Source organism: Saccoglossus kowalevskii, chromosome 17, assembly GCF_978046115.1.
Source record: "Saccoglossus kowalevskii chromosome 17, keSacKowa6.1, whole genome shotgun sequence".
Lineage (NCBI taxonomy): Eukaryota > Metazoa > Hemichordata > Enteropneusta > Harrimaniidae > Saccoglossus > Saccoglossus kowalevskii.
This window is the reverse complement of record NC_140657.1, coordinates 8,765,183-8,791,980: the sequence shown is the minus strand read 5'-3', so window position 1 is coordinate 8,791,980 and position 26,798 is coordinate 8,765,183. Positions and strand designations below refer to the sequence as shown.

Genomic DNA, 26,798 nt, shown 5'->3' with positions numbered 1-26,798 from the left:
AAAATAAATAAAACGAGAATAATAAAAAAAATTATAATGAGTCGATGATTCTTGAATCACATTTACTACGACGAGGACACGTGCGTGAATTGGATAACTACAATAATTGAGAGCGAAACACGAAATTATTTGAGTTAGCGTGATTGTCATAATTACGACAGCATATAAAAAAATACTTGGTCGCCCGTTTATTACGCAGATCATATTGCAAGAAAAGGTCACAGAAGTGCAAAGTCGTATTTCAACACCAATCATCAAACAATTAAAAACAATTACCAACATGTGATTGACACGTAATTTCCGGTTTGATCGACGCTTCGGTTTTCCCGTCAGTTCATTGTAACCTCTAACATAACACGAACTATATGGTCTCTACCAAACGTTATTCATATTCCCGAAATATTTAAAAAACTTACCCGACGTTTCTTCCTCTCTTCTGAAATACTACGCGGTGAACATATGCTGGTCCGAAATCTGGTTCTTTAAAATATGTTAGTCTTGAGCCAGGTTTGATATTTCGGCACATGTACATAGATGCTATATGACTGTTCACAGACCTGATAAGTTTAGGCTTAAAATCTGTGCATAATGATTACCTTATTTGTATATTAATAATTAGTCAATTTGGGGCTTTTCCACTGATATCTCAAGTACTAATCATCACATTACAATGAAACTTGGTACATAGATGTCATGCACAAACCTGATAAGTACTGGATTAATATTCGTGCATATTAATTAACTAATTTGTATAATTAGTAAATTTTCAGCTTTTCTGCTGATGTTTTAAGTACTAATCTTCACATTTCAACTTGACAGATGTTCCATGACTATTCACAGACCTGATTAGTTTTGGATTAAAAATCAATGCATTTTAATAGTCTAATTAGCATATTGATTAGCACATTTCAATTTCAGGCATTTTCACATGTTTTTCTCAAGTACCATTCAACAGATTTTGATGAAACATGGTACATAGATGTCCTGGGATAATACGCAAACCTGAATAGTTTTGGTTGAAATCATTGTGATCGTTAATAGTACCGTAAAATGAAATATTATAAAAGTCTAGATCACGAGTATGTGTTCCTCTCATATTGTGTTATTTCTTAGTGCACTTTTACTTAGGCTATAGTCGGAAAGTCGGAAACAGTCGACTGTTTCAGGATAGGTGGGCGTGGCTACAATAAAAGAAATATCTCAAATTTACTCGGATACGAGTTGTCATTTTCAACAAACAATGCAGCAACTGGTGGTGGAACACAAATGTGTCCTATCATGCGTTACCGTGCAGAGAAATTTAGCCCGTGCTACTTTGATAATTAATAACATTCAAAGCTACAGACCAAAGTCTATATCGTAGTATACGATATCCTGTCGTGCTTGCACAATAACTCTGTATGACCTTTGGTCAGAATGCGTTGCACATTACAGGGACCTGTAGTCTGTACGATGCCGCATAGCCTGACAAGGTCGCGTGAGTTGCGCCCTCAGTGTGGTATGATGCCGTTCGGCCGGCGAGGGCGCCATTCACGCCTACGTGTCAGGCTAGATGCCGCATTATAAGGAATACAATTATTATGTATGTATAGGTTGGCCCCGGAATATGAAATAAACACATCTTTCGGCGAAAACACTTGGATCAGTTTTCAACTAACTGCGCAGCATTTCCACCCAAAATTCAACTGAATACGGGGGAGGCAGTGTTATTGAAATGTTTAAGTTACCTGTCCCGGTGTTGGGTAAACAATTTCAAATACTGCAGTCAATGAAATAATGTTGTAATTCTTGGTCAGTTTTGCGTTATTGTTTTTTAAATAAAATGATATCTAATTGCATGTCTAATTGGCACTACTGCGCATGTCTTGGTTGTCCTACTGCGCTTGTGTAACTGGTATAACTGTGCTTGCCTGATTGGTCCTACTGCGCCTGTCTAATATGTCCTGGTGTGCATGTCTAATTGGCACTACTGCGCATGTCTTGGTTGTCCTACTGCGCCTGTCTAATAGGTCCTGGTGTGCATGTCTAATTGGTTGTACTGCTCATGTCTAACTTACTCTAATGGGCATGTCTAATTGACCCTACTGCGCATGTCTTATTGGCTTTATTACGCATGCCTAACTTACTCTACTGCGAACGTATATTTGGATTTGAATATATTACCCATAGTCACGTGACGTCACAGTGGTCATATAATTTGTGCATATGGCATATATACATACAATGTAATTATATCACCTGAGTGGTCTGAAATAGAAATGTAAAACTAAAAACAGGAATAGTAAAACGAACAAAAATATATGTAGATAACTAATAAAGATACCCTAATCTGATTTTATCTGGTGGTCCAAACCACGCACAGATCGCGTTCTGGGTGATTAGAGTCAATATTAGATCATTTACAGAATAATTTACATTTAAAGAAATAAAAATGTATACTAAATATGACAAAATTGATTGGGAGCGAGAAATACTGTACTATTGGTCTGAATAATTTGCAGATTGCCCGTTTGCCTTAATCAACACCCCTATTTATCAAATGGTTCAATCCTCATAGACAGGCTGTTGTGACATTATTATTATTACATCTGTGGCTGGTCTACACTGGTAAGTGTTACGTAGCTAAATAAATTATTTCATGTTGTTTGATACATTTACATCGCTTAAAATTAGCACTTCAAATGAATCAAATATTGTATTTAAGGTCTGTCCATTGATATGCTCCATCGTATGATGCAGTTCCGGAAACGTGATTTTTTTGTTCTTCTGGTGCTGTGTACAGGCTGTCTGTTGTACTTTTGGAAAGGTAAGCGAATGCATCTGATTACAGTCACATATTCCACGAATTTTTAAATGTAAACTAAAGTCGGCCGACTTCGTGGTGTTTCTAATGTCGTAAATTGACTCTGCCACTTTGTAAAATGTTGGTGACAACTATTTAAAATAAAAACACAGGTTATTTTCACATGGATGATTTTCGGATGTATACCCATAAAACCTGGCTAGACATGCACAACACAAAAATAATCCATCCTTATGAGCACAACATGTGTTGTCCACATATTGATTAGATATATTCTCATCATTCCAGTTTCAGATATAATAGTAACCTGTATAACAATGATAACAAAAAACATACCTAAACGTATACAATTTATACCATTGAGAAAGTGATTCGTATTTAAAGGATAATGCATTAGTTTAAAAATGTGCCACCAGTAATAGGCAGTAAATGACAGCAATACACTATTAGGCTATCACGAGAATACTGCAATATATAGTTGCATTTGATCAATCATTTGCATTTTGGGTAAAAAAAACAATTCAAATATGCGATGTTAATAATACGTCCGCATATGAAGATTACTGGTAGTATATGAACCAGAAATAAGCCATTTGAAACAATGATGAAATAACATAGTATGAGGTTATTACGAGGATACTGCAAAGTATACACGAAGACAATACAGCGGGAGTGTCGCCGATGCCACCGCGTACTGTCTGAGTTCATACTTTGTAGTATCCTCGTAATAACCTCATTTTCATACAACTGTTGCTCCCAGGAATACATCATGGAAGTACCGAAATCCAAAACGTTTAGATTTAGCAAACTTAAAGGATGCGCGTAATAGTTCCATATTTTGGAATTTGCGTTTCCTAATATACATTAGTAGGATGAACATACTCAGTGCAATACCGCACAATTACAGAACGCTGTAGCTTATGGCGTTACGGTGCATAATAATATATAATATTACATGTCTGACTTTAGAACATGCAGTGAGATAAACCTAATTATTGCAAACAGGTACTTTCTCAATAAGACCTTTAAAATGGCTTCTGATAGCCCCAACATAAGCACATCATTACAGCCATTTGCATCACAAGCTTCTTGCGTTTTGCGCTCGAAAAAAAGATATGTTAGAAAAAGACATGAAATTGTCACTAACCCCTATAAAGGAATGAATGTAAAATATGTTGTATCACTATATAAAATGGCAAATGTTAGAATAATGATTACATGGGTTTTACTGAATGTTATTACTAGAGGCTCTCAAATAGCTGTAATGTTTGACCTAACTGAGTAAAAAATTTAAAAAAAGGAATAAACGTGATTTAGCTCTTGAAAAAATAGTAAAAATCATAATTAATAACGCGAGAACTGATTTAATTTGTATGATTTTTTACAGAAACAAAACTTAGCACAGAAATACTATAACATCACAGATGAATGACATTTTCACTATCAACAATCTGATAATGATTGAGGTGTTTATCAAATCAAAAAATACATAAATTAATATCACTTATATTAAATAATGATAGACAAACAACGGCAATGTAATGAGATGTGCGAAGAATGTAATACCAATACTCTAAAAGATAGCATTAGGGATATATGTCCTGCAGTTGGATTACAGGGTGGTTATGACTATGTGATTGAACACAAATATTGCTATAGACGCAATATCACATATAAATGTGATAGGTTTTCAAGAGAAAACAACTTAGTTATACTGAAAATGAGTAGTAAACTCATCCGAATTATGGGTCAGGTTTCATGCTAGAGCCTGTCCCACTCCATAACATGCACAACCACATCACAGCCTCACACATATGAGGCTGCACAGCAAAGCTGAATCAGTCACAATGCAGGCTATTAAAAGATGTAGTAATGCCACCAAATTTACAATTAGATATTTATCCACAAAAAATAGTATAAAGCCTGTTTGTCATTGGCTTCTTTTAAGGAATATATACATTCGTATGCAGATGTGTCGTTCGATATTTTGTTTGGTCCCTAATGCTAGTTGATTCGATAGATTAGTGGACAGACAAGTCATTTGCCATGGTGAGTCCTCATGTGAATTTGTAAACTGATTATTGATATACACAAACAGACACAGCTGGGGCAGGTGAAAGAACAGACTGAACTAGAGCACTGTTGCCTTCTCTCTTTCCGCCGTGAATGGCAGCTGCTCGTTTGGCTTTAAAGGCCCTAGTTCATTAAATATGTACTGGTTTCTTCAAAGCGCTCTGTTGTGAGCTCCTTATGCTTGCCTTCAGATTGTTTCTGTATTTGAGGGGTCTTCCCTGTTTTTCCTGTTTGTGATTTCCTTGCTTCAGTTGTCAATGTATCAACATGTTTAGGATTCTGTTGTCTTTTATGCGGACAATGTGCCCTGTTTATCTTAGCTGGCACTTGATCAGGTACTAAATGCTGGGGAGGCCACTTTGGACACAGCAATTTTTGAAGAAAGACGGTTGTCATGGTCTGTGATGGTGGAAGTTGGAACATGGCTTCAGTCTTATCAATGCTGATTGTGTACTGCAGGTCTTTATGGGAGTGTCACCCAGTGTGCAATTTGCGAAGATGAACATACGATGGCCTAAAAGATGATGTTGGTCTTAGTTTGAAGTCTATGCAAGTTGAAGGCATCACCATTCTCTTAGACACCAAACTTTTGCTGGATCTTCCACAAGTTGTTACGATTCGTAGTATCAAAGGCATTGGTGAGATCTACAAAGACCAAATGGAACTTCTGATTTTGATCAGCATTTCTCCTGTAGAACACCAAAACCGCGCCGCTTGTGCAAAATCCGTGATTCGGGTAATGTTTGTGATGAGTCGATTGAAGATAACTCTGTCAAGAACTTCCCCAGCAATGCACAGAGTCATAAATCCCCCATCTTCTTGTAGATGTGCACCATTTATGCATCCTTAAAGTCTTGTGGGCTTCAAGGTGGACCTGAACAGGGTTGTTATTTTCTCCATAAGCACTTCACCTCCATTTTTGTAGATATCAACAAGAATTCCGTCTACTCATGGTGCCTGATGTGTAAGTCCCTTATCCTTGGAATAAAAATCTGAATTTCCAAATTGATTTTTATTCCTAATCAAGATCTTTTTCAAATTCTCATAAACCAAAATGCATGTCACAGCCATGTGCATGATTATTAAAGTAATCTTATGTTCTTTTTTGGCCAGCTTAATAAAACAGTGCCAGCGATTCGAGAATACTGCAACTGAACTGCAACATAAATTTTAAGAAAGTAAGCACATCATGTCTAAACATTCAAGACCATTAGTTGGTTTTGACTCCAACAATCAGTGCAGCGTAGTGTTGCTCTAGAGCTAAATTGTAATGCTTATGCTTCTCATTGGAGTAGTTTTAAAGTAGTTTTAACCACTGAAAGCCAGAGCATTTACCAGTCATGCCATAGAGGACATCATTTATACTTTCAGGGAGTAGGTTCGTTGATGATACCTTTATGTTAAGCATATGGTGATCTTGACTTTTGATTTTGAATTTGATGCTGACAGATGGCCATACAAAACACAAAACAAACCTTTCTCCAACAATACAAAGAATCAATAAACTTCCTTGTAGAACGTTAACAACACTTCAGGAGCACTGAAGTTTTCTATATGCAAACCATTTTAGCATTCTTAGTCTCACAAAATTTGATATTTATTTGTTCTAGCTTTGTCTTTTTGGGGCACACATCACCAGGAAGACACCTCATCATTGGTGGGTTTGCAACACGTGCCATTGTAAAACTATCTGGCTTCTCCAACATCTTCAGTGATATTTATTAGTCTATTCTTACTTTCACTGACTTTGCTGTTTAGTTTCTTCAGTTTTAAGCAGGCTTCACTGGTTCACTTTGTGATATATCTATCTCCAGCAACTTGTTGGTCAGATCATCTATGACAAAAGGCTACAAGAAGTTTTCACTGAAGGCTTCTTTACTCATACAAATTGATAGCCAAAATTGCTTGAATCCGTTTATCTATTGTCGTATCATCACTTTATAATTCGTTGGCTGATCAGTCTGTAACTAATAATGGCAGTCATTTCCAATAAGCAATGCCGCCAAGCATTGACAGTCCGATTGACGAATTTCCATGTATCAAATAAAAAATGTCTTTGTAATCAAGTAAGACACATATCTTGAACACGAATTTCCTATTTATTGTTGGCGTAGTTAATCCAAAACAGAGTTTTCATTACAATATCAGATAAGAATGCTTATTTCACAAATCGTTAGTACAAGTTTCTTTAGCGAGTATAAAAATAATTAAAATAGACGATTTCGTTTATCATATTAACTTATTTTATATAAAATATATAAATAATATTTGAGAACGTATTGTATTCCTATTTTAAAATGTGTGACTGCGTTTACTATGGTTTGAGCTGCCCTCAAATTAAATTGATATCCCGTACTTCATTGTTGATAAATACGAATGTTAAAAACAACCTTAGTCTAAGGCAGAATCAACTGCGATGAAATTGCTTGCGATGGCGAAAATCAAAACTTGTTTTTGTAAATTAACAAATGCAAAAAAATTCAATATACTAAAAGTATATCACCGAACAAACTGTGAGAAATTAACCTGCGTTTCAATCGGTTTGTTATTTAGTTACACAGCAGCTGTAAATTGCTGAAACTTGGCCTAATAGAATGGAGTAAAATGTACAAATTAATGATAAAAATGAGTATCGACAGCAAAACACGTGAATTTCAGTTTAAACTTTTACATAAAATTCTATATACAAATGACAAACTTCATAAAATAAACACAGAAAAGTTTCCCACACAGATGTGCACATTTTGTCAGGAGAATCCAGAAACTCTGGAACATATCTTCTATGAATGTGAATATGTTGTTGCACTTTGGAGAGACCTACCTTTTAGTTGGGAAAAGATATTAAAACAAGATTCACCACCAAGCAGAATGTGCTTAATAATATCAGATCCAGGCGAATCGCTGACAATAAATTTTATTAGCCTGTTAGTTAAGAAACATATTTACCACTGTAAAATGAATGATATAAAACTCAACTTCAAGGGTATTCTAACGTACATGAAAAGAGTCTACCAGTGTGAAAATTGGATAGCAAACCACAACAATAAAATGATACAACACTTAAAAAAGTGGTCCCCTTTAATACCATATATGGAATAAAGGGGCAAATAGTATGAACTAGAACTGCATGAGATAGACAAGTAGCAATCTATTGAATATAGTGATCTTAGTGAACCAAAAGCAAACATAAAGGCTCTGAGTGTGAGCAATAAATCATCCTTTCTCTGAAGCTTTGAGAAATGTCACTTTGAAAAAACTTTGAGTTATACAGGAATGTAAGCATAACTTCTTTATTCACAGATATGTAAATTGTTATGAGTAACCAATAAAAAATATATTAAAATACAAAAAAAAGTTCATAATACTATATTTGTCTCTCTAGTGTATTTGAGTAACTACCGAAAAGTACGCTTTCAAAAGTACACCGTCTAGGTGGTGTGTGTTCTATGGCCGTTGGATGGAAAAATTGAATCCATTATTTTGTTCCAACCCAGATACGTAAACAGAAAGTTGTTTTTTCCAAGTATTAAAAAAAGTATCATGTGGAGGATTTTACTAAAGTAACGTTATATCGCACAACGTTGTCCATAATATACAAACATACACATACAGTAAACGGCATGACATTGTGGTCGTTATAAACGTTTTTATAAATATACATTTTTACTTATCAAATCAAATTGACCAATCCAGAAATTGTATTGTGATATTATTGTCCGTTCTAATTAATAATAACGAGACAGTTAACATAACATTATTTAATGAGCAATGCCTCATTTTGAATATATTTGGGCGGATGCAGTTGCTATGTCTCACGACGGCATGCACACGCATTATAGGTGTAGACACTGTTCAGCTCCTGACCCGATTACTATTAAATATTTTAAATCGTGCCATAACTAGTAAATCATGGCCTCACATGATTCATGCATCGTATGTGTAAGATTTGTCAGTGTACATTCTTGTTTCTAATTATATTTGCATATCATTGCATTGAACTATATTGGTGCCTATCATGCTAAATTATCCCTGTGTTACACGAGATGGTAAAATATTGAATACTATTGGAGGTACTAGGTTAATATTTGACCCTTGCGACACATGTCAGCAGAAAAGTTAAATACTTGTGATCTCAGTAACATTTGTATCATAAGTTGTACAATGAGCTAATTAAATATATTAAATATATACATCAGGAGATTCGTCTTATAAAGCAACAGTAAAATATTTTTCAATTGTCCAATATTTATGGGCTTACAGCATCGTCTCTTAGCTATTAGTTGAATGAGATATGAGAAACCGTTGTTCCACAGGACCTAAACAAATTGAGTGACAAGAAAGTGTTTGTGCTTCAATACGACCAAACTGAAAAAGCATTCACGATGAGAAATGTTTGCCTAAAAGACCATGGCTCTAATGATACAATTATGGCAGGGAATAACCAGAATGTTCTTATGTTAAAGTATGAACAACAAGCTGGTCAGTCATTCACATTTAGCTCCCTATGTTGGGGGTAATAACACTGAATGAACTCACCTACAGCTTTCATAGTAAAAATGGCTCAACTTCGAGAATGGGCATTGGGCTCAGTTAGATAAGTGAGAAATTTTGTGAACTTATTGGCGACCTGATCATGCCAAAAAATACTTGTGCCAGGGATGTCCAAGTATAGTATTTTGTGTTCCCAATACTTGACTTAACCCTTAAAATATATAAAATATGTCTATTAACAACCATGATTAAAGGTGGCAATATTAAGCACGTTTTCAATTCGGGAAAATGACATCACCATTACCACACTGCAATTACATTACTATGTTTATGATACACGAAACACATGAAACTACTAGTGATTGGAGAAACAATACTGAAGTTGGAGGAGGCAACTAATGTGGGCGTGTCTAAGACCGCTTATTTCAAAATTCCGTATTCTATGGCTGCCAGCACTATGGAGTCGGTGAATTCTGGCAAGTTTCCATTGGTTTCTTGGTGAGCAAACTGTACATTTTTATGTAGAATTGACACCTTGATATTAATAATTGAAATAAGCGGTCTTAGATACGCCCACATTATTAGCCAATCATGACCAAGCATGCATTTAAGATGGCTGCGTCCGGCAATTGACATACAGAAGTAGTCATTTAGACTCGGGAAAACGTGTATTTTGTCACTAATTTGCCGAATTTGATTGTGATGGTGGTTTGAATAGATTAGCATTTAACTGTATTCAGTTTGTGTGTTGTTTTTATAAGGTAAATGATTGATTACTGTTTAAATTCGAATAATTGTGAAGCTATGACGTCACTCTGGTGGTAGAGTGTCCTCTCTTCTCGAACTTCGTTCTCGCCTAGGGGCTTTCGCGGTCAGTCGACGAGCCTGTGTGTTGGTCAATGATTTGTTTTATATTCTTGTACATTTCCTTATACGATTTTTGCTTGGTATGTTATTTTGTTGGGTATGATATTTCCAAACTAAAAATGTGAAAATCTGTTTTCCTGATAATAATGTGTTCTCTTGTCTATGAAAGTTGTATAATATATGAACCTTTTGTTGTCAGTTTGTTTTAATGACCCTTGATATTTAAAAAAAAATATTTTCCTTTTCAGTTATGTTTAAGAAGTTTATGTACGAACAAATTACTTTTATTATTATTAAAGTTAAAAAGCATTTTATTTCATTGCACAACACAACATAATTATTTTCATATACAAATATCACAAGGGCTTATATTCTAATGTGAGTGGTGACACAAACTGATTACTAAATTCATCAAACAAAATGGTAAAATGACTCCTATCACATCATTTCTAGTGATAATAAAAAAAATCTCAATCCCAAATATCAAAATCTCAACCAATGTCTGATGTAATACTAATGGTAATATTCAATGCATTAAGATCTCGATAATTCAGTCGAGTGTCCATTATATGTGTACGAATAGAACATTTATCAAGTTTGGTTAAATATAAACTTGTAAAAAATCGTCTACCATTTTTTGAATGAACTGAATTTTATTTCTGTTTGCTTATTTTATTTACTGGGTTTATAATTTTATAAGTTTTATTGCATTTAATGTTAGCATATTCGACTCTGTGTTAAAAGATTCTGCACCATAATAGCAATGTAGTCAATGCCCATTCATCTAAACATGTGCGTATTGTTAGTCGACAGCTGGTTGTTAGTTAAAAGGTCACAAAACAAGTAACAGGCCGAGTCTCGTTGCCTTACCTATTTATCCGACGTAAAACCTGGTGCATCAGCTCTCGATAAAACCATAGTAGCTGCAATTATTTTTAATAATTGCAAGTAAATTCCACCTTTTGACATAATATAATAAAAAGTTGTCGCTACGATCAGAATCCGAATAACGTGGTTGTACAACTTTTAAATTTGTATTAACTGTTAAATATATTATTGATAAGGTTGTGGAAAATGTTAGATTAGTTCAGTACAAATATTACTATTGAGTTTAATACGGTATATATAATAGATTTTTTGTAGTTTAAAAAGATATGTTGAATGTATAAGATTAAAAAGAAAAAGATAGTTTAGACAGGAAAATAGGATTGGAAAAAAAGTTAAAAGAAATAGAAAAATATAATTTTGTGAGAAATGTTAAAAATGAAAATACGCGATAAACAAAGATTAGAGTGTGAATAGGCAGCAAGGCCTAGTGAAATGGTAAAGTTTGGGAATATATAGAGAGCGAGAAAGGTTTCAGATAGGAAATTACAAAAAATACGAAGTGTAGACATGTGCTTGTGTTATTAAATCACGCCTGAGACAGTAAATAAATAAATTAAATTAGTGGTGATAATCAAAGGTCTGGCTATATATTTAAGTCTCAAATGTGTGAATGCCTTCCTTGATTGGTTCGCTGTTCTCTAAGATTTTGAAAAAGAAATCTTGGGTGTAATGCTGGGTCAATTCCTAATTTCCGAGTTACTATTTTTCTCACGAAATTCGATAGAGGGCGCTCCCAAAGTACCCGGATGACAGCCCGTTCAACGTTCGTGGTGGGATTGAAATTTGAGCGGCGTCTGCTGCAAGCAATATACTAGTAGTTACTGTTGCCGAAGTCTAATTTTTTTTACAAACGTTTTGCAAGAATTGGTCAAAATGATTAATTGGTATTGTAATGCCCCAGGCTATTCCTCGAGTTCGATTAAAAAGAAAAAAACAGCGAAATATTCTGAGATATGGCAAAACTTTTCATACATTTCTTTAGTCCAAGAAATCAACACTTCCACGCCAGTGGATTCGAATGCTTCGTGGTAACCTGAGTGGACGTCAAACTATATTCTCGGGTTTGTTCACTGCATTTTCCATTCTGTACCAGTATTTTTTGAGTTCAATAACTGGAGACAGCCGTCTTTCAACCGCAGTTATACATAGATTGAAAAACGAAGACTGTCAGCTTCCTGAGACGAGCGCAAACGAAAACATTGAGCCGGATTTGATGGAAAATTCGCTCGTTGCCTATTCCCACATTGATCGTCTTGTTCATAATCCTTATGATGGCATTTTTGCGAAGTTGAAGTTAAAATTACTACGGAAGGAAAAAACGTGCGTCCATTTATATAACTGCATCTGCTGATCGCCTGGTGAATAAAATATTAAATCAAATCTACACTACACAGTTACAAACACCAGAAACTATTTTAGAGTTTGATTTAATAATAAACCATGGCTTGTAAGGATTTTCCTTCATGGATCATAGCCGAATACACTCTGCCATTACGTTATACAGAGCTACCAAAGTTATCGTCAACTCACCGTGTTTTACTGTACGACGACGACTGTTTGACTCTTCGCGATCGTCGGTCTCCAAAAGGCGAACATTTAACTCGTTTGCAAACTCAACAAGTTCAAAAAGTTTAGCTTTACGAACATTGCTGCACGTTATACCAAGATCCTGAAGAAATTTGCGGAGTTCTGGAAACTCCGCAAATTTCGTTTTTCTAATCTATTGATTTACGCATGTAAGAATACAGAACGTCAATAACGTCAAACAACCCCACTCAGGCTCGTCATCCGGGTATTTGTGGATGCGCCCTCTAGCGGGATTTCGAGGAAAACTAACAACTCGAAAATTAGGAATTACTTTATTTATTTTTGACGTATATGCTCGCTATGACAGTTGGTTTGCATCGAAGCAAAATGTAAAATTCTATTCATGTTTCCCAATATATTTAATTTTAGATGATATAAATTTCCGCTCAGGTCAGATTATCGCAATGTCCACCACGACACGAGATGTGTTAAACGAAGCAAATAGACACATAAACCAGACAAAGGTATTTTGAATTTCTTTTGTGTGTGTGTGTGTGTGTGTGTGTGTTTTGAATAATGAACATTGAATGATGTTCTGTTAAATTGAAAGGTTACGCCATTGCTCGTCGAATAGCGAAAGTTAGACATTTGTAAAAACAAACAATGTGATTTACACATGATCACGATGATTAACATCCTTTAATAATTTTTACTTTTATCTTTCGTCAGTACAATGCATATCAGGACCCCCCCGTGAAATCTAGCCAAGGACCGACCTCGGCTATAGACAAACTAAAGTCAATACCAACAGATTACAATTTAAATCTTCCTGGTCAACTCTCAGCATTGGAGATGAAAAATGTAATAATGGAATATATACGCACTGTCACGTATACATGTAAGAATGAATCACGATTTGGAAAAACATTAGACGGCGGATGGGACGTTTGTATGGATGTCGGTATCAAACCTAATAGCTGCATTGTCTTCTCTGTGGGGTGAGACACTTTACTTATTCACACTCATAATACCAGTTGTCGATGGGTCTCTGACCTACATCAGCTAAATAAGTCGATCAACGTGGTCATATCTAGATAAGCTATACCTTCTATCTTTGAAAAATAAACACATTCATGTTCTTTGCTGTTGCTTAAGCGTTTAATATCGTCAACAATACGCGAGATAATAATTGCCTTAATATTTTTTAGCGCGATTAATTGTATTAACAAAAACCATGATCAATGGCAGCCTGTTGTTATATGTTAGTGATGGTAACCATGGAAATTGTGAACATAAGTGAATTTATTCATTAAGACAAACCAAAAGCCCAATATTTTGTTATTTCCTATTTATCAACGACTATCGCCGTTATGATATTGTATGGTCACTCAAGAGATAAACTCTATTTTCTAGATTATTACGTAACATTTTAAAGGGGGGAACCAACGCTAATGTTCCGATGTGTGCATTATTAATTTTAGCTTTAATTTAGAATGGGTAAATTAGAGTTAGTTTCAAAAATGCGTTCCTATTGTCTTAAAATAATATTAAGTGCGTAATGTCTATCAAAATCTCCTCTTCTTCGTACGTAGATTTTTATTTCGACATTTAATGAAAATGATGATTTTTATTTTAATTACTGTTTTTAAGATTGAAAGCGCGGTTTCGTATAATCTCTAAAACTTTTTACTGACATCTGATATGCTGTATTTTAGCTAATATGAATTATGTACATAGAGAGAAATTTCCAAAAGATCGGTAACTATTAATTAGTCTGCTGCAGACAATGTCTATATTTATTAAAGTTAACATAAGTCTGGTCTGAACATTCTACAATGTTTTCCTCATTATAGCATTAGCAACGATTGGTCTTTTGATGAAGATATTGCTGCATACGGGTGCAAAGTATACGCTTTTGATCCTACGTATGTATCTTACTTATTCCTTGTTTTTTATTGAGATTTAATTAAAATGATAACTACAGCTAAAATTGGGAACCCTGAGAAACGATTATTATAAAATATACAAACATAGAGCAACTTTGATTATCACATTGCATTTAATTGTGTCGTGCAGCACGAATATAGTTAAACGTCTCTGACTGCTGACTCGTATACACATTTAGTGTTATATTGATGATATGTGCGACAAACAACTACATTTTCAGATGACTGTTGAACTTGACATATTTCAGTTAAGACGCGTAACAGCCAGTGGCGGATCCAGAGGGGGGCCAGGGGGGCCATGCCCCCCCCCCCCGCAAACGCATGATGATTCGTGTCATCTGGATTACGCATAGCTTCTCTCTTCTCTTTACACGATCACTGAAAAGTTGGCACATTGTGTTTTATATGTTGCATTCATAATCTTGTCAATGTTATACACAAGCCGTGAACTATAGCTGGCAATCGACTAACACACTTATTGCTGAGCTCCCTAAAAATTGCAATTGCATCTGTACCAAAATCTACATCGTTGTATAAAATTACCAACTTATCAAACAATGTCCAATGAAAAGCCGCCTGCTCACAAGCATCCGATTGCAAAGAATGCATAATTGTAATGAAATATTCTCTGACTGCTGGGTCATAGTGACCAATCTGCGTACTTCACGCTTCTAATGGGATGCAACTTTTAGATTTATCATTCCCTGTAATGATGTATATGTTATGGGTGATTTTGGAATTCTCGTGGAAATCTGAACTATGTTGTTGTTTTATTTTACACTAGGAAATATACAAAACAGTAATATAGTATATAGTATAAACAGTAATAATAATAATCCTAGTGAGGACCCCAGATATAGTTCATACAAACTAGTCTAGTCTGTAGTCCCATAATACTGGTGTGGTTAATTAAATACATATTTAATTTAAATATGCATCTGCTTTTGAATATTTTTTATGGAATCATCGTTTGAATGAGTTCCAGTTTTTGTTGCTGTATAGGTGATACTGTGTTGATTAATAGTAAGGTTCATTCTAAGAATATAATAATTTGATTTAGTAGCTTGACATGTTGCATAGTTATGAGGAAAGTAGTGGTCAACATTATTAGCAAACAAATTATTATTAAGATCAAAAACAAACAGACAGGTGAGGAACTTACTGAGTTTATAGATGTCTAAAATATTCAGGTTTTTATTAAATAGGAGGGCCGTGGGGCACAACAATCTGAAAATGTTATCAAGCGAACAATTTTTTTTTTTTTTGGTATAGTAGAATTTTGTTAAGAAAGGTTTTGTAGGTGTTACTCCATATTTCAATACAGTAAGTAATATGTGGTAAAATGAGGGAGTTGTAAAGCAATATAAGAATAGATCGTGGGACAAAATAACGGATTTTAGACAGAATACCGATTTTAGGTGAAATAGTTTCACAAATTTGTTCTATGTGTTCTTTCTAATTTAATGTACTGTAGAATACTTTATTTTCGCTTAGAATTAATTTTCGCTGAAGGAATGATTCAGTGAAAATAAAATCCAGTGTTTTCTATTTTTTACACTCAACTTGTTAAAAATCAGTGAAAATAAATTCCATAGAAAACACTCAAAAAGTCTTTTACGCGAAAATTAATTCCAGCTAAAATAAGGTATTTTACAGTATTGTCAATCGCCACACCACAAAAAGTTGAGATTTTGTCCGATAACAATAAAACAGAATAACTGGTAAGCCGGTGCATTTAATTTAATTTAATGCTGTCAATAAATGTCACTTGACATAGAACCACTATAACATATTTCGTTCCTCATTATAACCTATTGTGTTCACTAATATTTCTTTGTAATAAATGTAATACTAGTACTATTATATAATTATTGAGTGTATTTGAAAAATATCGCATCGTACGACGGTAAATTAGAACAGTTACGTGATCTATGGAGTTTGTTGTAAGTTTCCGATTAACCTGTTTAGTAGACAAGGGAATTATAACTTGACATGTTTGCTGAAGGCCATTATGTTTCAGATTGACTTAAATCAATGAATATGTACTTTTGAAAATATTGATTGTATACAGAATATTAGAATTACCGCTAGGTCTAATGTGTTTTTACTTTCTTCCAAATTTAATTAGCGATTGTTCATCATTGGCACCTCTCCCTGAATAATAGTTGTGTCGTTAACGTTATTTTTAAAATGCCTACCTCCGTTAGCGATTTGTGTTATTTGTTTGTTTGTTAATTTTATATTTATTTATTTGATTCCATTATACCACATAACTGGTAATGATTGTTTGTATTGTGTCAATTCTTTGCGTGAGTCGATGAGTTGAAGAATACTTGTCACGTCAATGTATACTGTACAATACTTTATTTTCGCTTGCAATTAATTTTCGCTATTTTCGCTTAAGGAATGATTCAATAAAAATAAAATCCAGCGAATATACATTTTTCCTATATTTTTTATTCAACTATCAAAAATCAGTGAAAATAAATTCCACACAAAACACCCAAGAAGTCTTTTTCAGCGAAAATTAATTCTAGTTAAAATAAAATATTTTACAGTAATGTGATCTGACTGAAAATTGTAATTACATGTACTGCCTTCATGAATGCACAGCTTGAAATTCTTGAATAAGCTACTGATCGCCCAGACCCATGACAGAGTAAACATTTATCAAATATACCAGCTATTAATGACGCAATGTAGTAAATACTTACATTATATCCACACAATATACTGAAAACTGCTACACATAGCTTATCAGAGAAGAAACTATTTAAATAGTCGTTGAACCATTTTGACGCAGCATGGACACTGATAAGACATAGATGGTAACATACAACAATATTTAGCATGTTCTCAGAAAATTCTCATGATATATATATATATATATATATATATAATAAGCCTCTCCTACTCTAGTTTTGGCTTGAGATCAGTTTCTTTCTTTCTGTTTTGTTTTTAACGTAAATATCATGGTTACTGATTGGCCTGTTCGGTATTCAAATGAAGTCTATTGTTTGTCTGATGTATTATCCGGTATCAAAATAGTCATATGACTTGTTCCTAAAGTCTACTTGCTGTGTGCGTGGCTACCACTTTGGTATTTTTGGCTGGACGGCCATTATGTGGTTTCGGGTACTGATCTGTGCCAATGCATGCAAACAATTGTGTTTTTATTGTTTCTGGGTTTGAATATTTGGATTGATTTTGTATCGCTGATCATTGCTATGTGGCCAAATATGTTCCACGTCGAGTCAGACAAACGCACATCAGTATTTCGGGTTTTTCGGTAAGATTTGTTAAATACATAAGTTTATTGCGAAATATCTTCACAGAATTGGTTTAAACGACCAAAAACACTCGGACCGTGTTTGGTTCTACAATATTGGGTTATATGGAGAAAACGTTGACGACTTATTGATTCGCGGAAAACATTGGAAAGTTCGAACTTTGTCCGCAATGAGGAAAATGCTAAACCATGAACATGTAAGTAACACTGGGGGGGGGGGGGAAGGGGTAATTTTAACACCATGACTAAAACTCATTTACATTCTACAAAGCTAGCAGGCTATCATTATCAATGCAAAATATGAACCAAGTCCGCGAAGCTCTGAAAATATATCGACTGTATATGTTAATACATATGCGAGCTAATCTAAATACATGTACTATGGTCTATTGTTACTGTGGTCTATCAATTCCCATTGATTGTATATAACAGCCTGCTTTCATCCCGTTTGGGATTTTCTATTCAGTTTCTGAGGGCATTCTTAATGTATATCTTGAAATTAAAAACATTGTTAGTAATAAATAACAAATGTTCAAATAGTGAGTGCACTCTGTTTAATCATTTAGGACATTATTGATGTACTGAAGTTCGACATTGAAGATGGCGAATATCAAATATTTAATCAACTAATCGAGAGTGGTATTCTCCAGGACATAAAATTGGTGTCATTTGAACTTCACTTAGGTCATATGAAGATATTGGAAAACGCAGACACAGGTTTACTAATTTATCGTGCACTCAAAGTTGCATTTGAAAAGAATAACTTCAAGCTATGGAGATGGCATGAGAACGAATCAATGGCGAAACAACACCCAGAAAATGCTTATTGTTGGACTGAAGTTTATTGGATCAATATGAAATTTGTCAAAAATAAAAAATAAAGTGTACTTGACTGAACCGGCGAGAGAAGGATGGGATTGAATTTGCATATTTTTGCGTTATTTTCAGGTCTCGAGTAATATGGGGTACCTCGCAAATGCTTAATACAATTAATTAAAAACAAAACATGTGTTTACGATTTAGTAGGGTATAAGTCTATATTATGCTTGCTGTTGACGATGTATTACTCAACAAACATCGCGGAAAAGGAACATGTACGTGTTTCACTATCTGTATGGTGACACTTATTTGCAATATTTTCATAGCAAATGGCAAGTTCGGGACAACTAGCACTGGGATTTCAGGTGCATGAATGCTTCTGACTGGCCAGGGCTTGCTTGTGACCACCGTAATTCTAATCACCCACAGGGGTTGTGGCTCGGGGAATAACAAACTGTCCCTGCAATGTGTGTAGCTATCACTAAAATGAGTGAATAACTGAGCTATCATTCCTAGATACTCAAATTTGACCGCTGGCCACTGTTAAAAGCGTGTTCTCCCCAGTAGCAAACGCAATGTACTTAAATGAACGTAAGAATTTGCAGTTCAGGATTCAATTGGCAGATTCATAATACGGGCAATAAAAGGGAAAGTAACTGGTCATGAAAGAATTGAGATTCGTGCTGAGTTCATTCTAGGATTTTTGTAAGTTGAACAGAAAAAAATATCTCAAAAATGGTGGAGTCGAGAAAAAAATCATTACATTCTCCGGAGTCACAATTAAATCGTTGATTAGCTACTAGTTGATTCTTTATTCAAGAATTACTTTTAAAAACAAGTCATAGACTGTATTGATGCTGCATAATATATTAGACAGCTGTCAATAGACACCATTTCTTTCTATCGTGATTGAAGCCCTCTATAGTTGAGATCAGTTCCTTTATTTCCATTTAGTTTTTTGGCAACGTGCAAATCTGAGACTGCTGCATGCGAAGTTGGTATAGTTACATGGAAGTTCGGCAAATTTGCATTGTATTGACAGTCTTGGACCTATGATCTGTTGGGTTTAGTAGGTTGCAGATGCAAACATTACGGAATCAGGTATCTGCTCTCAGCCATGCTCCTGTAGATGCAATGAAGCCCTTGCTGAGTGCTAAATTGGTTGTTCCGGCACTGTTGGAATCAGTTGGTTGACGTGCCACCACAGTGATCCCTACCGCGAGGAGAAGGACTGGAGGGGCGCACTTAGAACTACTCATGGTGGGGCCACCGTTCAAACTGTAAGTGAGGTGCTTGTTAATTGTTGCTTGTTCTATATCACATCTGACTAGTGACACATAAATCGGGTTTTGCCACACTACTAATTCTCCGCTCGTATCAACGCAATTCAACACATCATTTTACAAATTTTGCACACATCATTGCAGGCCTGCGAGGTGGTTGTACCAACTTTACATGCACCTTTGTAGATTTGCCACGTAACTTTACCAACTTTGTTGGCACATTTGAAAACTTTCCACGTAACTTTACCATCTTCATTCATTTGGCTTTCGCGATTTATTTTAGTCTGGATCTTTTGTTAACATATTTATTCAAAGTGAATAATGATGTGAAGCCAGTGGCTCGTACCCAAATATAAGACAAAGGTTTAACGTTCACTCAAGACCTGATCATGTAGGCGTGAGTAGGCCTTCGTCGGTCGAACGGCATCAGACCTCACTAACGCCTGCAGAATAGTGTATGTCTCATAGGTAAGATCAATACTGCGAAGTCGCAAAGTTCACGCCTTCTTGCAACAAGTTCAACGAATATTCATTTTGTTGGTCATGGTAACACCGTCGATTAAAGCCTTGTTTGTATGTTTGGCAAAAATCACAGACTATTTTCAGAAAGATGATAAACATAGCGCGGAAATAAACTCTGCTGAGAATGGTGACTCTTTGATGGCTGTTGCTATCTGGCGTTCCTGCGATTTGATTGGTACCGACAAAAAATCTTCGGGGGAAGTGAAAACCTACATCGTTCTGTCAGGCGTGTGTTGGGTTTGGGGAACCGTGGAGGGCGCAACTCACACGACCTCGTCAGGCTAATCAACTTCTTGTTGGTTTACAAGAAAAAAATTGAGGCTAGGGGCGAAATACTGTGCATAATAATAGTATCACCACAACACACCATTTTAACATTGTGTGTTTCTCGTAACTCAAAGTGTGGTTAATTAGTACATGCCTAATTAGTACATGCCTTCATCCGCCCGCCAATCAAACACACAGTTTAGAATAGGAACATCCGGAGATTTTTGCGTTTCAGTGAGCTATGTACGGACCGTCGTCAATAGCAACAGAGAGGTCCATAGATCAAAAAAATTCCCGGAACTACTTTCGTTTGCTTGGAGAACATTTTTAAAAAAAATAAAAAGGAAATTCATGATGATGTTAATATTCAATATTTTAATAAACGTTTGCAACCATACACAAATCCAATTTAACAACAATACATGTAAAAACAACTCACGTATGTTAAATCACCAAAATCAGTTGTATACGGGTTATTGACACTAGCTCAGAATGTCTTCGAAGGGCCGCAATTCTCCGGTATTCCGAGTTAGCCACTTGGTACAGCGACGGACATCACGTTCGGTGGTTTTAACGGTACTTTGCTTCTGGTGTGCTTTTATAAAACCGTCCACTTCGTCTGGTACTTCATTTTATAGTGCTGGTCCAAGAATTTCATCAAGTTGGCCCTGTCTTATCGACCGCAACCACTGCATAATATCCATTTCGTCTGCTGCAGTCATTATCGTCTGCAGGTTCTCAAGGGAGCCGGTTAACAGGATGCGTAAACATATCCATACGCAGTGCCAAACTTATCGATTGACGCGATTGCATGCAAAACTTTGTTACTGGTTATAAAAAATGGCCCTTTTTACCAATATGAATTACCTTTAAACATAAGATATAAACCCTGTATTCTTTATGTTATTAAAGGCATGTAACACAAATATTATTGCCCGAATATGGGTGTTAGTGTCCTCGCGCAAGGAGATTATTTGCTTCCTGGCGTCAGGCAAATGATCACCTGCGGTTCGGGCTAAAACGCCCATATTCCGGCAGTAATATATGACTTTGAACGTTAAACAAATCAGCAAATATCTGATGCCCGTAACTCAAAGTTTTCTTAATATGCATCAATTAAACATCCAGTTAGTGGGATCGGCACAATATAAACGTGACCTTGATAATGGGATTGTGTTTTCCAGAGTGTTCAAATAAAAGAAGCTGACATTTTTGGACTAACGTTATTAATTGAAACACCAGACAACATTATTAGATGGATTACAAAGCAGACTATAGTTAATATGGGCAAATGATTTGCTTGAGCCATTGGTAAATTTATGGAATTGATTTTGCTGTGACAATGCATACATGTATGAACAATTATGTGAATATGGTGTTGTGTTATAGGAATTTGGTTATGTCATTGTAATCAAGAGGGTGGGGGTTAAAGTAGCATGACTAGTTGGAAAACAACCATATAAAGATAGTGTGAATAGAATAAACGTCTGTAATGAACAAGGAAATAATAAAGTTTTTATTTTTTATCTTAACCAACAATAAGCAACAAGTTTACAAAAAACATTTGAATAAGAATAAACTAACAATAATTGTCAAGTTTAACCAGTAGGAGATACAGGTGATGGTTGAATTATCTCGCCTGGAAGAAAATAAAAAAAACAAGTAAGTGATAAGGATTATACAAATGAATGATTTGATTTCCATTATTAAGTCTTGAGGCACATTGTAAATAATTGTCGAGAGGATACTGAAAACACTACCATGCATTCAAGCATCTTCTCAATGAAAGGTAACACAGATTATGCACATTTACATTATAATGAGGTAAATTAGTGTTGTAAACAGAGTATTATGATTAAATCTGGTATAATGCGCATGAAACGACTCATGGTGAATTCGAAAACGCGCTATTGGAAGACCCAAAAGACTATAAATGATCATAAATCATATCCACTAGCCACTAGTCATGGCTACATCTGAGGTCATCATTGTGCGAATGTCATTCTTGCAATTTCATTATTGCTGGCTGCCCTAATTTTGGCTTTAGATGCTAAATTGAGATGCATCGTGACAACGGTGGCCATGCAGGAAGGTAGGTTAGGTAGGTTAGTGTTTGTGATCTGCTATGAAAATTATTTAGTCAAAAATGTGGTCGCACCGTGCATGTGCACATCCCACAAAAAGTAACAAGTTCACAGGCCATAGGCCTTGTAAATCGCTGTCATCATTTATGTACGATGCAATATATGGCGATGACATATTGCCGTGGCCGCAATAAGACGTCACGTTTATTTTTTGGCCATTAGATTCCCTGATTCATGACATCATGTGACAATAAATCCTGAAAATCGGCTTTGATAAGTTTAGTTCAAAGCACTGAATAATCAATATCATAGCATGGTGTGCAGAGTTGTTGAGAATATATTTAAATTTGTGGAGTCTGTACGGCGTCCTCGGCTGGCTGGCAAAATAAACCACGTCATCGAAACGTGTACGTGTACTGTAGACAATTTCCATGACGCTGCATTTTTGCGTGTCAATTTATCTCCACTTTTTTCAACAAGGAATTCACTTTCTCTCCTGAGAAACGTCGTCAATCTAATTTAATTAACTAAAACTTGGTTGATTTCTGGCACCTAAAATTGAATCCCGGGATCGTTGCGTTAATCATTGGGCTAGGTTTTGCAAAAGTGGGCGTGGTTTCAAAAATAGGGGCGTAGCCATCGGTGTAACTCGATGTTTTCGTAACAATTCAGCATCTCGTCTGATTTTCCTGCTCAAATACGACAAGCTAATTCGTTCATTTCAGGTGTAACATTATGTACCGGTCATGTGTAAATTATAAAATGAAATAACATATTTGCGTGAATGAATTTGTTATGTTTTCATTGTATATGTATATTAACCGCGGATACGCTGGAGATATTCATATAAACGAGCACTATCACTCCTCTTTTATAAACTATGATGGTGAGACCTTGAAAAATCTACAAATAATACCAATTCGCGATTCTTATATAGTGCGCCCTCTAACGCAGCGCTTTTTTGACGTCAAACTTGCGTAAATCTTGTTCAATTTGACTACTGGTAGGTTGCGTGGTCGTTCGTCGTCCAGAATACAGTAACATCACATAAACATAATCTGCAGAGGTGGACGATTAAAGTTCAAAGCCATAGCAACGCTTCGAACCTATTTACGTCATAGAAGCCCCTGCCTCGTTACAAGAGGGCGTGATTTGTCAGAAATGTCTATATACCATTGAATCGGTCAGAAGTGATGTCTTACCTGCCGACTAGTTGTGCATGGCAAAGTACTGAAGTCATGGAGACAGTCAATAAGTGATGAATTCTGTGTTGACAACATCCTTACATCATACAGCTAGTAACAGTTGATTTGTTATTCGTTAGTTCTATATTCAATCGTGTGTAGTATTTCTATATTCGTTCACGTATAATCAGTTTGCATTTATAGTCGCACTATTCGTCGAATCAAGTTAGTAAAACACGCTTGTCGCCATTCCTGAATTAGTGGCGGCGGCACGGGGGCAGAGGGGCGGACGCCCCCCCCCCAGAAAAATGCTCGAGGGGCGTCGCCCACCCCTAAATCAATTTGAAACCCTTTGTGTCAGCAAAATCTGCCCCTGAAAATGCACGAAATGGCGTATCAGCGGGTTTAGATTTCAGATCTCACCCCTCATGCAAAATGTCGTGACGCCGTCTCTGTTGAATATGCTTGAGAGTGTGTCACAGACTCAATGGGAAGGCCTGATATAGAGATATATTCCCCAGAACTTCTTGTCGACCAATCACATGCCAGTAATCCACACACTGTGCGTCTACAAGTACATTTCAGACAGTATTCGATTTGTTTTCAAGACTGCTTTACAAAAATACAATTATATAATGAACGAAATGAAGGAAAATCAGAGACAATCTGTGCTAGTACGTCCAAGGTTCTAAGAAAGGTCAAATCAACACTAACTAGTACACAATGGTGTGTATGGGCAAAGTTATCACCAGAGAGCGATACAAGGCTACGTGCTGTCATTTGAACAATGAAGTAAGCAGTGCATGACGTAAAACTACATTGCGATAAAAAAAACATCATCAATTAGTGTCAGGCACACAGAGATCGTACTTGTAGTAGTTTCCGTATTCTATTTTTAGCATATACACAGATAATGTCACACCACAAATATAATTTGTATCAAGGCAAATAGTAACGAATGCGATCTCTATTAAAAGAACTTTTTCAAGAAATGACATGGTTGTATTTCATGTGTTTAACGAGAACCAATCCGTTTTTATATGGCGTACAGGCGCATTTAGCTGGGACGATTTTATTATATTGCCAGTGCCAGTTTTGTTGAATTGAGTCCTGAGTCATTGTCAGCCTCTCACTGTTTGGTTTCTAAACTATAGAAACCCAAGTAGTCCCGCTGTTAAGTGTTTACGTAATCTTCTATTGAGAGTTAAGTTGTTGTAGGGATCGAACGTCGCTGTCACGAGTCATCTGAATTAGTTGCCCAGGGTGCAATGTGTTGGGGTGTATCGCATTCATCTGGTGCAAAACCGCGAAAGTACGTGTACCCATGATTTATTTACAAGGTACTAAAACACATCAGGTGTCCATGCTGCAACGAGATAACGTCTGTACTTTGTGGGTGTCAACGCAAACACCGTGTTCGCATTGCGTTCTCGTATTAGTAATATAAATATGTTGTGGAATGTGATATGCCGTCGTTGATTGGCTCCGGGCGTTGGATGGCCATTTTGGTTTCAAATATTCTAGGTTGTGTGGCGTTCGCATGCGAGAAGTTTTTTTAAATAAACACGCTGAATAAGATACGTTGGCGATTTGCTTGTAATTGTGTCTCTTAACACCGACGTAAGGAAAACAAGTGTGAAATATTTGCGCCGGTGCAAATAAGCTTAAACAAGGCGTGATTAAAAAATCTGTAAGTGATGACTTAGACTGCATTCACGTTTAATTTACGTCAAAGCAACATGTGTTGAATTTTCGCACAGTTCGGGTAGCTGTGCAGACGTAGTAAGACGAAAAAAGTGTCGAGGTCAACAATTGCCAACCACCCCTATGATTGCTAGGTTTCGATACAAAATCCGATCTGGGTTTGAACACCGGTCACGGTGAGGAACCAAAGCCACACACTTTGTGTACAAGTACATTTTAGACAGTAGTCAATTTGTTTTTAAGATCAGCTTACGAAAATACAATTTATTGAACAAACAGAATGAAAGAAATTTAATTTAGAGAAAATCAGATTTGCATATTAAATAAGCTTGCCATGGTACAAAGAGAAGGCCAAGTCAATACTAACCTGTACACAATGATGTGTATGGGCAATGCTATAATCAGAGAGCGATGCAAGGCTAGGTACAGTCATTTGAACAATGAAGCAAACAGTGCATGACGTGAAACTACATTGTGTTAAAAAAACATCATCAATTATTATCAGGCACACAGAGGTCGTACTTGTAGTCGTTTCCGTATTCTATTTTTAGCATATACGAAGATAAGATCACTCGACCTTAATTACTCTCTACTAATTGATCGATTTTTTATCGAACATGTATAGGACTATTCGAGAGACTTGGAATCAAGGAACGTATTAACGGATTTAATTATTAACGGATTTAATTATCTCTATTTTGAAAAGAACCTTTTCCAAGACATGGCATAGTTGTCTTTCGATGACATACCAAGCTTTGTTCCATGTGAGCGGGATTTTAGCGAGAACCAATTGCAATCCATTTTGAAATGGCGTACAGACGCATTTATCTGGGTCGATTTTCCCATATTGCCAGTGGCAGTTTTGTTGCATTGAGTCCTGAGTCATTGTCTGGTCTTTCAGCATTGTCTGATCTTTCAGTGATGGGACCTCTCACTGTTTGGTTTCTATATTATACAAACCAGTAGTTTTATTTATTTGTTAGTAGTCCCGCTTGTTAAGTGCTTATGTTGTCGTATACTGAGAGCTCAGTTATGACACCTTACCGCGAGA

General features: G+C 35.9%; 1 protein-coding gene across 1 annotated transcript; it reads left to right on the top strand.

Annotated features, from left to right (window-relative positions):
* Positions 1-2,570: 2,570 nt before the first annotated feature.
* LOC102808984 (putative methyltransferase-like protein 24) lies at positions 2,571-18,781 on the top strand. Its single transcript, XM_085492212.1, has 7 exons — positions 2,571-2,607; positions 2,705-2,806; positions 13,079-13,173; positions 13,379-13,647; positions 14,503-14,574; positions 17,931-18,081; positions 18,451-18,781. The coding sequence occupies exons 2-7, from the start codon at positions 2,719-2,721 to the stop codon at positions 18,763-18,765; spliced, it is 990 nt and encodes a 329-aa protein (XP_085348338.1). The 5' UTR covers positions 2,571-2,607; positions 2,705-2,718; the 3' UTR covers positions 18,766-18,781.
* The last annotated feature ends 8,017 nt before the right edge of the window (positions 18,782-26,798 follow it).

Excerpts from the sequence above, each read along its gene's own strand:
- LOC102808984 (XM_085492212.1), top strand. The coding sequence starts at position 2,719 with ATGCTCCATCGTATGATGCAGTTCCGGAAACGTGATTTTTTTGTTCTT. Across the intron at positions 2,807-13,078 it reads TCTGTTGTACTTTTGGAAAG|ATGATATAAATTTCCGCTCA; the intron begins GTAAGCGAATGC and ends ATTTAATTTTAG. Across the intron at positions 13,648-14,502 it reads TGCATTGTCTTCTCTGTGGG|CATTAGCAACGATTGGTCTT; the intron begins GTGAGACACTTT and ends TCCTCATTATAG.